This window comes from Oncorhynchus mykiss, chromosome 6, assembly GCF_013265735.2.
Source record: "Oncorhynchus mykiss isolate Arlee chromosome 6, USDA_OmykA_1.1, whole genome shotgun sequence".
NCBI lineage: Eukaryota > Metazoa > Chordata > Actinopteri > Salmoniformes > Salmonidae > Oncorhynchus > Oncorhynchus mykiss.
This window is the reverse complement of record NC_048570.1, coordinates 72058998-72073409: the sequence shown is the minus strand read 5'-3', so window position 1 is coordinate 72073409 and position 14412 is coordinate 72058998. Positions and strand designations below refer to the sequence as shown.

The 14412-nt window shown below is 42.7% G+C and overlaps 1 protein-coding gene across 2 annotated transcripts in view; it reads left to right on the top strand.

Annotated features, from left to right (window-relative positions):
- Positions 1-4738: 4738 nt before the first annotated feature.
- The window catches only part of LOC110526508 (potassium voltage-gated channel subfamily C member 1), a 37910-nt gene continuing 28236 nt past the window's right edge, over positions 4739-14412 (top strand). For both annotated transcript variants that reach the window (XM_036980887.1, XM_036980888.1), the window contains exon 1: positions 4739-5759. In XM_036980887.1, coding sequence (XP_036836782.1) covers positions 5223-5759 — 537 coding nt within the window. In that variant the 5' untranslated portion in view covers positions 4739-5222. The remainder of the gene's footprint in view (positions 5760-14412) is intronic.

The window sequence follows — 14412 nt, the reverse complement described above, 5'->3', positions numbered from 1 at the left end:
ACTAGGCAAGTTAGTTAAGAACAAATTCTTATTTACAATGACGGCCTAGGAACAGTGGGTTAACTGCCTGTACCTTGTCAGCTCAGGGTTTGAACTTGCAACCTTCCGGTTACTAGTCCAGCGCTCTAACCACTAGGCTACCAAAGGCCTAGGCTACTTTAAAATACAGTATGTTACAAAGACACAATGACAACAAAGATCATAAGTAATGTAGTAATACAAGCTTAGACTTGGGGATAGAGTTAGGCAGTCACACTAGCTCATAGTCATTTATAAATGACTATTTGGTTATATTGAAATAATAGTTGAATAGCAGTGAATCTTCCAGATGGTGCTTTATGCTGTCCGTGTATTGCTGTTTTGTGTCCACTGGGTGTCAGCGCTGTATTATATCTTCATTTTAATGGATGAATATTTTCTGACATTTTTTACTGTACTTTTCATGAATCATGCATGAAGAGGATAGCTGGGCATACTATATGCAACACTCTTCAAGTTGTCTGTTTGTGGGTCATAGTTGTGTCCTTTATGGTCCTGGGGATATGATAATGACTGCTCCATCAATCAGTAGTAATTTCAAAGGCTGACCAGGAATCATCAACTAGATTAAACTGCATGACAATTTTTGTTGTTGTTGAGTGGTTGGTTGGGGCGCCTGAACATAATTTGCAGACTGCAAATTTCCCGCAAGAAGCTCAAACAGATATAATATTTGACTTAAACATAATAATTTCAAACCTCGGTTACATTTGTCTGTATATAATCACTCAAACTGGACAGTTTTAACTGGATCGCTTCATTCAAAGGCTCAATCATGAACACTCTTACTGACAGTTGTGGCTGCTTTGTGTGATGTATTGTTGTCTCTACCTTCTTGCCCTTTGTGCTGTTGTCTGTGCCCAATAATGTTTGTACCCTGTTTTGTGCTAGTGCCATGTTGTGTTGCTACCATGTTGTGTTGCTACCCCACTGTGTTGTCATGTGTTGCTGCCATGCTGTGTTTTTGTCTTAGGTCTCTATTTATAGTGTTGTGTTGTCTCTCTTGTTGTGATGTGCGTTTTGTCATATATTTGTATTTAATGTATTTTTAATCCCAACCCCCCGTCCCAGCAGGAGGCCTTTTGCCAGGCCGTCATTGTAACTGACTTGCCTAGTTAAATAAAAAATACATATCTGTCCTCTGACTAAATGTTATACCAGACCAATTTACACAAGTGAATGGTTCACACAGGGACATAAAAAGACTAAGGAACATTTCACTTCCACTAATGAAAGGATGGAATGAAAATCTGTTGGGTTTTGAAAAATTTACATAAACGTTTGTGGTCTATTTGTCAAAGATTCCCTCCATCCAAATGAGTCATCCACAATTAAACTTCCCCAATGAATCACAGAGGCAAGGGCATTTCAGGGGATTTACACAACTTCACAATGATTAACGGGCCTCTTTTAGTAAAACAAAAAATGGCAGAATTGAATCAAGTTCTTTGGAGCCAAAGAAACTACTGAAAAATAGGGGTGTATGTATGAGATTATGGAGGGACGACATCAAGGTATTCCAATCTAAACAACGCCTGAAATGTGATCTGTAGCCAAAAACGAAGAGGATAGCTGGGCATACTATATGCGACACTCTTCATGTTGTGTGTTTGTGGGTCATAGTTGCGTCCTTAATGGTCCTGGGGATATGATAATGACTGCTCCATCAATCAGTAGTCATTTCAAAGGCCATCAATAAAACCATCAGTAGGCCAAATTCGGCTTGCGGGCTTTCAGTTGGGGAACCCTTTCCTAGACAATAGATGAGACCAGTCAAAGATCTTATCACTGATCTGGAGTATCCTAATGTTGGTAAGGTTATGGATGCTGTCTGTAAGCTAATAAACTCATATGGCCTTGAAAGCTGTTTTAACACGTGATTGAATGGGCACAATTAAAATGACCCGTAATAGCTTTTGTTTCAACTCACAAGAGGCCACAAGAGGGCAGTGTCTGTACTGCACAATAAACATACTTCTCTCCACATAAGTACTTTTTCCACATAAGTATACTATGTATACGTACCAACAGTACAGGCTGGTGGTTGTGGTGTAATGGTGTGGAGAATATTTTCCTGCACACGTTAGGTCCCTTGATACCAATTGAGCAATGTTTCCAGGCCCCAAATAATTCAGGCTGTTCTGGAGGCAAACGGGGGTCCGACCCGGTACTAGATGGGTGTACCTAAAAAAAATGGCCACTAACTGTATATGAGTATACTATTTATATGTATACTATGTATAAGTTGCTTATATATACAGTACCAGTCAAAGGTTTGGACACACCTACTCATTCAAGGGTTTTTCTTTATTTTTACTATTTTCTACATTGTAGAATAATAGGGCAGACATCAAGGCATGAGGAATGTGGAATGCTTTTCCAACAGTCTTGAAGGAGTTCCCACATATGCTGAGCACTTGTTGGCTGCTTTTCTTTCACTCTGCGGTCCAACTCAACCCAAACCATCTCAATTGGGTTGAGGTCAGGTGTGGGGGCCAGGTCATCCGATGCAGCACTCCAAAACTCTCCTTGGTCAAATAGCCCTTACACAGCCTGGAGTTGTGTTGGGAAATTCCTGTTGTCCTGTTGAAAAACAAATGATAGTCCCACTAAACACAAACCAGATGGGATGGTGAATCGCTGCAGAATGCTGTGGGAGCCATGCTAGTCAAGTGTGCCTTGAATTATAAATAAATCACTGACAGTGTCACCAGAAAAGCACCCCCACAACATCACACATCCCCTCCATGCTTCATGGTGGGAACCACACATGCAAAGATCATCCGTTCACCTACTCTGCATCTCACCCAGCGATTTAAAAAAAAAGAAAGATTTCCACCGGTCTAATGTCCATTGCTCGTGTTTCTTGGCCCAAACAAGTCTCTTCTTATTATTGGTGTCATTTACTATTGGTTTCTTTGCAGCAATTCGACCATGAAGGCCTGATTCATGCAGTCTCCTTTGAACAGCTGATGTTGAGATGTGTCTGTTACTTGAAGTCTGTGAAGCAATTACAGTTGAAGTCGGAAGTTTATTTACACCTTAGTCAAATACATTTCAACTCAGTTTTTCACAATTCCTGACATTTAATCCTTGTAAAAATTACCTGTATTAGGTCAGTTAGGATCACCACTTTATTTTACAAATGTGAAATGTCAGAATAATAGTAGAGAGAATGACTTATTTCAGCTTTTATCACATTCCCAGTGGGTCAGAAGTTTACATATACTCAATTAGTATTTGCCTTTAAAATGTTTAACTTGGGTCAAACATTTCGGGTAGCCTTCCACAAGCTTCCCACAATAAGTGGGCCCATTCCTCCTGACAGAGCTGGTGTAACTGAGTCAGGTTAGTAGGCCTCTTTGCTCGCACACATTTTTCAGTTCAGCCCACAAATGTTCAATGGGATTGAGGTCAGGACTTTGTGATGGCCACTCCAATACCTTGACTTTGTTGTCCTTAAGCCATTTTGCCACAACTTTAGAAATATGCTTGGGGTCATTGTCCATTTGGAAGAGCCACTTGTGACCAAGCTTTAACTTCCTGACTGATGTCTTGAGATGTTGCTTCAATATATCCACATAATTTTTCTCCCTCATGATGCCATCTATTTTGTGAAGTGCACCTGTCCCTCCTGCAGCAAAGCACCCCCACAACATGATGCTTCCACCCCCGTGCTTCACGGTTGGGATGGTGTTCTTCAGCTTGCAAGCCTCCCCCTTTTTCCTCCAAACATAATTATGGTCATTATGGCCAAAAAGTTATATTTTTGTTTCATCAGACCAGAGGACATTTCTCCAAAAAGTACGATCTTTGTCCCCATGTGCAGTTGCAAACCGTAGCCTGGCTTTTTTATGGAACAGTGGCTTCATCCTTGCTGAGCAACCTTTCAGGTTATGTTGATATAGGACTCGTTTTACTGTGGATATAGATACTTTTGTACTTGTTTCCTCCAGCATCTTCACAAGGTCCCTTGCTGTTGTTCTGGGATTGATTTGCACTTTTCACACCAAAGTACGTTCATCTCTAGGAGACAGAACGCGTCTCCTTCCTGAGCGGTATGACGGCTGCGTGGTACCATGGTGTTTATACTTGCATACTATTGTTTGTACAGATGAACGTTAGGAAACTTCTCCCAAGGATGAACCAGACTTCTGGAGGTCTACAATATTTGTGGAAGCCCAAATGTGACCTGTCCATGGTGCTGACAGAGCCAAAACAGCTTTCCCAGACAAACCCCTCATCAATTTAGGTGCATGCACCTGTGCATCCTTTCCAACCAATTCATGTTATTTAATGTACTTTACAAAACCATGACAAGGAGTCTGTGCAACCCTGCCTCATGGTATACAGCATATACTGCAGGCTCTCTCCTCATTCTCCTGTGAACATCATTTTAAACAGAACACATTAAGTTGCAATGGCACTCATTCAAGGATCTGTGTTTTAGGCATATAGGAATTCAGGAGCATTATCGAACGCAACATGTAAAGTAATTGTCAAGGATCAATGTTGATATCCCTGTAGCAGTCCTGCTCAAGGAGGAAAATATAAAGAAAGACAAGGGATTAGGGAGTGCAAGAGTCTCGTCTTAAAGACAGTGGGAGGGGGATGATGAAAGCGAGAGAGGAGAGGAGGATGGATGGAGTGTGAGGAGTGTGCGCTCAGAGAGACTGGTGCTGTCCGTTCAGCACCACAGCTCTCATCTTTCGTTGCATGCCACAAGGGCTGTACGCTTCCCTAATTAAAAGACGGCGTGGATTTGGAAGTAGGTTTTCAGTATATGGAGTCATAGCCTACACACATATTTCATCAACGCTTTTCGGAGGAGTGTTCATCTTTGGTTTTGTGATGTAGCCTAACCATGAACATTTTGATTTTTTTCCATCCAAATTTCTGGGGCAGCCACAGGCTGCTTCTTGCTTTAGCCTACCTTGCAACTATATCAAACATCCGTTGAGGTATTGCTGTCTTTGGTATTATTAAAAGTTGGGATTTATCTGAAAGCTTGAGTGGAGCCTGTGCTTTTTTGCAAGCTGAATAAAATAAGTCGGTAAGAAACCTGCCTTCTCTTTTCCTCTTTCAACCCGAGTTCATGTGTCGGCCAGACCCCACTGCGTTGCCTCGCACATGTTTTGCAATATAATGACTGGAACCTGCTCGAGACATGCCTAAGCGACGCAATGGGACAAGGCGACGAGAACGATCGTATTGTGATTAACGTGGGAGGTATCAGACACCAGACCTACCGTAGCACCCTTCGCACATTACCGGGCACCCGGTTAGCTTGGCTCGCCGAGCCAGATGCCCACAGTCACTTTGACTACGATCCCAAGATTGAAGAATTCTTCTTTGACCGGCACCCGGGTGTGTTTGCCCACATCCTCAATTACTATAGGACCGGGAAGTTGCACTGCCCTGCAGACGTTTGCGGCCCTTTGTACGAGGAGGAGTTGGCGTTCTGGGGTATAGATGAGACCGACGTGGAACCATGTTGTTGGATGACTTATCGGCAACATCGAGAGGCCGAGGAGGCATTGGATAGTTTTGGGGGTGGGCCCCCCGAGAATTCAGAGGAGGATGGGGATGAGGAAACGCTGGGAATGATCAATAGGTTGGCTCTTGATGGACCAGATGCCAAATCAGGGGGGCATTGGCGACGTTGGCAGCGGTTGCTTTGGGCACTTTTCGAGGATCCCTATTCTTCTAAATATGCAAGGGTAAGTAAGGGTTGGAATCAGTCATCTTGAGTCAATAAAAGTTTAGATAGGCCTACTACTAGCCTGAAAAAACAATGCTTTACAATTTCTCTCTCAGTGCTCGCGCGCTCGTGCGTGTGTGTGTGTGTGTGTGAAGGAGAGACATTTTCTTTAACATAGTTCCTTTCACGCTCATCCAACGTTCACGCAAAAAGTTGTGTTCATAGTCACGTACTAATAAGGCTCGTGAATATTAATTGGATTTGAAGCTTGAAGTTGAAGTCTGAAGTTGGTACATACATTTTTTGACTTTTAAATGAATGACACATTCCCGTTGATTATTGAATAATATAACTTACCTGATTAGCTTAGTTCAACCTTCGTAGCCCATCATAACCCAAAATATAAGCTAGTTTTACTTCATTGTTAAACAGATCAATTGTAAACAAACACTGTATTGCCTCTATAATGTTGATATCATGAATGGTCAGACCTTGCATCCATAGCCCTGTCTATGAATTTGAAAGGGGTTACATTACTCCAGCCACATCTCTCAGCTGTTTACCAGAACAGTGATGGGGTGGCGGCTTTGTTATTGTTTGAACTACAGATTTCCATTTTTTATGTGTCCATCACCAGCACACAAACTATCGCTAAGTGATGATGCACTACGCTCACTCTCGACATGTGCATTCTGGGCGTCTTGTCGCATTGCCTATGCAACATGCAGACCATGTGAGATCTTATGAATTACCTCATGAGGACTAGATGAAAGAGAACTTATAATGAGAGTTTAATTGTTTAAATGCCCCTCACCGTTTTTAATGAGAACCAGGTTAGGTGTACACTGGGGGAGTTAATAAGACATGCACTTGTCTCTTTCCTAAGCTGGAACAGAATGGTGATCAATGAGAGGAATATTTGTGACGTCAACAGTCCTACATATATTTGTCTTTCCACTAAATTTAGCTTATTCATTACATTGCCTTGTTGGAGCTCTCCATGGTTCTGTAGGCTTTAAGCTGCATTTATAACCTAATTATTAGCTTTGTCTAACCTTTCGGTCTCTTCTCCTTGCAATTCGACTTAGCTTTGAACAACAACACCTATCACACCTGGTATTCCAATTCCCAATGCCTTTTAGCTTCACTTGAAAACAATTAAAAAGTAGTCTCTTACTGACCCAATAGGATCCTGACCCACTGACCTGAGACAGCTGTGAGGAGATGCAGGGATCAGAAATCCATCCTCCCCTAGCTCAGCACAGGATACAACATGTTAGAGTATATCATCTTCAGAATGTATCTATAATCAATCAACTGGTCAATCAATCAATATGCATTATGCAGCACGTGTTATGTTTTGGTTAGTTATTGGTCCCCTTGCTTTTCCTCAGAGACTGAGCAGTTTGCAAATTACGCAAGTGCAAGCAATAGCCTCTGCTTTGGCTCTGTCAAGTTCCATAAATGCTTAGATCAATGTATATAAGTGCATCTGCTTACTCGTTTACACTGGAGCATACTGGCTTGACTCCAGCTTTTGCACCTCTCAATTCTCCTGAGGGGCAGTGATTACAATAGTGCAGGGTTGAGTGACAGCATAGTCTACCCTCTCTCTTCCACTAGTCAAGTGTGTATTGTCTACACTCTGGTTCTCTCATGTAGCCTCCTTCCCATTTTCTCACTCTCTTTACCTGTTTCTCATTCTCAGTCTCTCATTGTGACAGTAAATCGTTGAGTTACTATGAATGACCATGTCCCGGTGCCTTAGCAACTGGAGATCAAATGGACCATAGAGACCATGCAGTGTACACAGACACACCATAGGGCCTTCACAGAGCATTGTGAGTGCAAAACATGAAGCTACAGGTGTAGGATCTTAATTTGATCGCTTATGTTGCTGTGAATTTTCCTGCACCACAGGAAATGCAGTGGAGCTTTGTGATTTACATAAATGCACTGAAAACCCACACTAACACATGGTTGTATTAACAGTATTCCACTTTTCATGTAGCCAAAATTTGGTCATCTAATAGCCTAACAGCCAATCAAGCAACATTATGGAGTAAACGTTTAAATCCTGTTGCAGCAAGATTGTTTTGTTGAGACAATCCTGCTGTACTGAACAATTATGTGAGATGAGCTAGCCAGGGAGTCGATTAGTTGTTATTTAATCCTCATTAGGCCCAGTTTTGGTCAGCAGGGGCAAACGTAACACTGATCTCAGAGGAAAAATATGTTGACCGTCTGTCCTTATCTTTTGCTCCAGTAACTTTGGTTTCCTCCTATGTAAATAATATATATAGAAGGAAGAAAGGAAAGAGAGAGAATCAGATTTGTATATCCCCTTTGGAGTCTCTTTTGTTGGTGCTGGGTGACAGAAGAGGTGGCAAGAAGGACCTCATTATCACCTTTCTTAATAAACACCCAACCTCACCTCTGCCACCTCATACACCCTCCTGCCCTGCTGGCGGACATGCAACGCTTCCACTCTATATCCCACTGGACAAGCAGAATTATTACCTAGGTATTACAGTGGGGCAAAAAAGTATTTAGTCAGCCACCAATTGTGCAAGTTCTCCCACTTAAAAAGATGAGAGAGGCCTGTAATTTTCATCATAGGTACACTTCAACTATGACAGACAAAATGAGAAAAAAAATCCAGAAAATCACATTGTAGGATTTTTTGTGAATTTATTTGCAAATGATGGTGGAAAATAAGTATTTGGTCAACAACAAAAGTTTATCTCAATACTTTGTTATATACCCTTTGTTGGCAATGACAGAGGTCAAACGTTTTCTGTAAGTCTTCACAAGGTTTTCACACACTGTTGCTGGTATTTTGGCCCATTCCTCCATGCAGATCTCCTCTAGGGCTGTTGCTGGGCAACACAGACTTTCAACTCCCTCCAAAGATTTTCTATGGGGTTGAGATCTGGAGACTGGCTAGGCCACTCCAGGACCTTGAAATGCTTCTTACGAAGCCACTCCTTCATTGCCCGGGCGGTGTGTTTGGGATCATTGTCATGCTGAAAGATCCAGCCACGTTTCATCTTCAATGCCCTTGCTGATGGAAGGAGGTTTTCACTCAAAATCTCACGATACATGGCCCCAGTCATTCTTTCCTTTACACGGATCAGTCGTCCTGGTCCCTTTGCAGAAAAACAGCCCCAAAGCATGATGTTTCCACCCCCATGCTTTACAGTAGGTATGGTGTTCTTTGGATGCAACTCAGCATTATTTGTCCTCCAAACACGACGAGTTGAGTTTTTACCAAAAAGTTATATTTTGGTTTCATCTGACCATAAGACATTCTCCCAATCTTCTTCTGGATCATCCAAATGCTCTCATGCAAACTTCAGACGGGCCTGGACATGTACTGGCTTAAGCAGGGGGACACGTCTGGCACTGCAGGATTTGAGTCCCTGGCAGCGTAGTGTGTTACTGATGGTAGGCTTTGTTACTTTGGTCCCAGCTCTCTGCAGGTCATTCACTAGGTCCCCCCGTGTGGTTCTGGGATTTTTGCTCACCGTTCTTGTGATCATTTTGACCCCACAGGGTGAGATCTTGCGTGGAGCCCCAGATCGAGGTAGATTATCAGTGGTCTTGTATGTCTTCCATTTCCTAATAATTGCTCCCACAGTTGATTTCTTCAAACCAAGCTGCTTACCTATTGCAGATTCAGTCTTCCCAGCCTGGTGCAGGTCTACAATAGGTCTACAATTTTGTTTCTGGTGTCGTTTGACAGCTCTTTGGTCTTGGCCATGATGGAGTTTGGAGTGTGACTGTTTGAGGTTGTGGACAGGTGTCTTTTATACTGATAACAAGTTCAAACGGGTGCCATTAATACAGGTAACGAGTGGAGGACAGAGGAGCCTCTTAAAGAAGAATTTACAGGTCTGTGAGAGCCAGAAATCTTGCTTGTTTGTAGGTGACCAAATACTTATTTTCCACCATAATTTGCAAATAAATTCATTAAAAATCCTACTATGTGATTTTCTGGATTGTTTTCCCTCATTTTGTCTGTCATAGTTGAAGTGTACCTATGATGAAAAGAACTTGCACAATTTGTGGCTGACTAAATACTTTTTTGCCCCACTGTACATGGTGATTAATGCAGTGCCAGGGTAGCGGCGATGTAAGTAAATGCAGTTACATACAGTACCTTTGTATGTGAAGCAGATGTAGTTTGTATAACTAGATGTCTGTACCACTACCAACCGTTCTTGTGGACAGATATTAGTGCAGTGGTACTCATGTTGCTTTCAGACATGGCTCACATACTCTCACATACTTCCAGTGAGCACTATATTAAATTAACCTGTCTTAAGTTTGGAAGGCAATCTGAGGGAACTTAGACTGACCATAATTCAGACACGTGGCTACAACTACTAGTCTTCCTACTTATGAAAGGGGACATTGAGGCATCCTGTGCCCTTGGACTTTTGATGACTTGGCCCTTACTGCCTGGATTTGCGAGAGGGCAAATCATTTAGATTAGTTTATTGATCGATCAAATTGCTGCTCATGTAAGGATGTAAATAAATACTTAAGTAAAACATGTGTTTAAGTGGTAAGGATGATGAGAAATAACTTTGTGCAGCTGGGAGAGAAGGAAGTGCATGACTGAATGCAGTTTGGTGGGGTTTTGGAACAGGTAGGGTAGATGTGGGTTTGTTCAGGTTAGAAGTGGAAGTGGGAGCTGCTGGATGGGAATGGGTAGGAGGTTTCTTTTCACTCAGCCATGGCTGTGGGTTGTAATGTATCACTCCACGTCACATAAGAAACACAGCAGTGAGTTTATGTGGAGGGAGAGCTTTGAAATCAATATCATGCTAGGCTTTTAAAGTGGACGTGCCAGCTTTAACTTGAGGAGCCTACTGACCATACAGACACCCAGCCAGCTACCACGACCTTCAGCTATCTGGGATGAAACTGCTCTTGAGTTTAGAAGGAGATCCATTCTACTTAAAAGTGCACCTACATGGAAAGTAGCTATACGTCTACGTAATCACCTTAGAGAGACAGTGCGGCTGGGACGGCAGCTTCTAACCACCACAGAGTGAGTAACAGATCCAGGCTGAACAGAAAAGAGCAAGGCTGGTTGCTCCTTAGATGGCTGGAGCGATTAACATGAATTAGTTGGGCACAGACCCTGGTAATTAATGGAGAGAGAGATGGAGGCATCCTATTACACAAAAGACATGCTGCATGGCTAACCTTGCAACACTTTAACAGGAAGTCATCTAAGTTTTAAGGAGATCCACACGGAGACTGGCTTGTCTGGAGGGCTGTGGGCGAGATAGATGGACATATTGCTTTATCAAACAACACCTGCTCTTAGTCTACCATGTGGCGTGCTGTAGTACATTGAGGTTCATATGTGTAACTGTATGAACACATTATGCACATGTAGGTGAGCATGTGCATGATACACATCGACACAGTCCAACTCCAGTAGGGAAATGCACAAACCAATCAAAAGCTGGTCACTGGGATATCTAACACAGCTCTTTTTCCCAAAAGAAGTGGAGCAGGACACCCCTTAAAAAGCACTGGGGTTTGTCCCTGCGCTCCTGTATAATTGATTTCCCAGGCAGAGAGGAATGAGGCACCCAGCTAAAAGCACTCAAACTGGGGCAAATATCGAGGCAGAATTACAGGCCTCTCACGCCACCATTACACTGCCAAACAGAGAGGAAAGTTACACTCACTTGTTCTGCCTTCATCTACAAGATAACACTGGCTCCAACAACCTTTCCTCTGAACATACACCCAACAGTCATCTGACAAATCCTAAACACCAAAACGATTTGATCTTCATGACCTTCAAAACCAGGTCGCAGTTGTAAATGAGAACTTGTTCTTAACTGGCCTACCTGGTTAAATAAAGGTGAAATTTAAAATACAAGATTTTATGTCTTTCCAGTTTCATCCTGAATGGTCAGGTGTGGTGAGGGAGTGTTTATTCCGTTTACTCATCACCTTTGTACATTAGCTATACATGCTGGCATAGCCATTACCTCAGCCAGACCATACCATCTGACATGGGGGTGTCACTCCGATTTATCCCACTGAAGATATAACCCATATAAGACTGTTCTGTAATGTTGAGCTCCCCCCTGTTGACACACTTGCCCTACTTAAGGGCAACCCAGTTTTCACAGAAAACACTAATGTGTGGCTCTCACATAGCACTATGATTATTGAATGAACATACCTGTACATGTCTTCCAATAGCTTAGTCTCATTGAAAAGAAAATAGATTAAAACTACAGTGATTTAGCTAAGGTTTGATTGAGATTGTTTTGCATTTGAATGTTAAGTCAAACTGAATGTGTTTCTTGCTCCGTGCTAATTGGTGGACCAGAAATGGACAGAGACATTAGGGACAGCAGGCAGGGTGACAGTCTGTAGAAGAGCATGATTATGGACGAGGGAAATGAGGCTTCACTGAGGGAAGCAGGGATATCCTCAGAACTCTGTCAACAATGTGACTAGAGGCTTTTCAACGGATCGCCATGTTTTTATCTGACATAGGCTTATTATGTCAGAATTCCCTCAGATTTGTCTGATGTTTATTCCCCTGTTCATGCTCATAAGAGTATTTATATTAAGTGTGTGTGTGACTTAAAAAATCTGATTTAGTATGACAAATATGATTTAACCAAGATAGCCACACAGTATACTGTACAGCAGGATGCAACTCCCACAACAACATCACAGGGCATGTTTGTGGACAATAACACACCCCTACTGTATGTAGTCACTTTCTATTCGTATGTGTGGCCACGATGATTACTGATGGATATAGGCCTGTCTGCTCCAAGACCTCTCCAACATGGTTTATAACTCCATGGTGTCCCCCTCCCAGAGTGCAAATAACCTTGATGTGACCCTGGACAACACTCTGTCGTTCTTTGCAAACATCAAAGCAGTGACTCGCTTCTGCAGGTTCATGCTTTACAGCACAGGTCCTAATCCAGCCACTTGACATCTCCCGTCTGGACTACTGCAACTCAATGTTGGCTGGGCTCCCCAATGTGCCATCAAACCCCTGCAATGTAACCAGAACACTGCAGCCCGCCTGGTGTTCAACCTTTCCAAGTTATCCCATGTCACCCCGCTCCGCCGCACACTCCACTGGCTTCAAGTCAATGCTTGTATACACTAGAAGATCATGGTACTTGCCTACAGAGCAGCAATAGGAACTGCCCTTCCCTACCTTCAGGCTATGTTGAAACCCTACACCACAACCCGAGCACTTTGTTCTGCCACATCAGGTCTCTTGGCCCTCCTACCCCTACGGGAGGGCAGCTCCCGCTCAGCCCAGTCCAAACTTTTCTCTGTCCTGGCACCCCAATGGTGGAACCAGCTTTCCCCTGAAGCTAGGACAGCAGAGTCCCTGCCCATCTTCCAAAAACATCTAAAACCCTAACTCTTCAAAGAGTATCTTAAATAATCCCACAGCACCCCCCCGCTTGCACCCCCTCCTCACCTCGACCCATTTAAAAAAATTAAAAAGCATTTTGTGATCTAACTCTTGCACTTGATTTTCCCCTCTTACTAGCTCTGACTTTGCTGTTAGCTACTTTATTGAGGTAAAATGTTCTTACTATGACTATCTTAAGATGAATACACTAACTGTAAGTCGCTCTGGATAAGAGCTTCTGCGAAATGACTAAAATGTAAATGTTTTGTGTGAGTGGTGTGGGCAGCAGTGATGATGAGGAATGGCACACTGGCACTGAGCACGGGGATCACTGACACACATGGCCTAGGCAAATGTTTGTCGTATCTGTTGCCGGGGGAGTCCATAAGCAGAGAGAGATGACGTTAAACCCAGGCCATTGAATAGCATGATGAAGCACTGACCACGGCTTCCTTATAATGCTCACTTATTGCTATCCCTTCTGTATCTCATCATTTACTATGGTGTTTAGTCTGCCTACATATACTGTCATTCATGTTACAGTATGTTATGCCTCTGTGCTTGAGTCTCAGTAATCATAAGGGCTATTGAGCTAAGTTAGTATACATAATTCAAGAATCATTCTCTATCATTTCTGTCCTCTCGTCAAAATAGAGGCTTTCATAGTCGATGTGAGTAATTTACCCAAGGCAAGGCATTAGAACAGTTAGAACAGAGCCACATGTGTTGGCACTATCAAGTCACGTTATTTAAAGTGTTTTAGATAACTTAGAGCCAAACTAATTGATAGACGGTTTTAGTAAAGGCTTTGCCTTTGGTGTTTATACATGGCTGGCTTGAAGAATATATAGTCAAGATGTGCAAGTTCTCCTTATTCTTCTTCCTATAGTTTCAGATGACTCAATCTGTTGTGGTTTGTGTATGAATGGATTTGTATAGTTCATTATAGTGCTGTAAATGCTACATATATACATTCTCTCTTTCCGATGTGCACGGTAATACAGAAAATCAGTTAAGTGGGATTGCCTGTTTCATAGCAATAACCTTTTCATGTTTTATCTCCCATCAGAGACTGCAGCAGGTGAGTGGAACAGGGAGGGAGGTGGTGGGGGAGCTCTGAGCTAACTCAGCATTCTGAGGCATCATACAGCTTCAGCAGCACATGTTCAATCTCGATTGTCTCTACTGTCTCTACTGGCACTCTCAGATCATACTCTGACAGGGTAATCTAATTACAACCTAA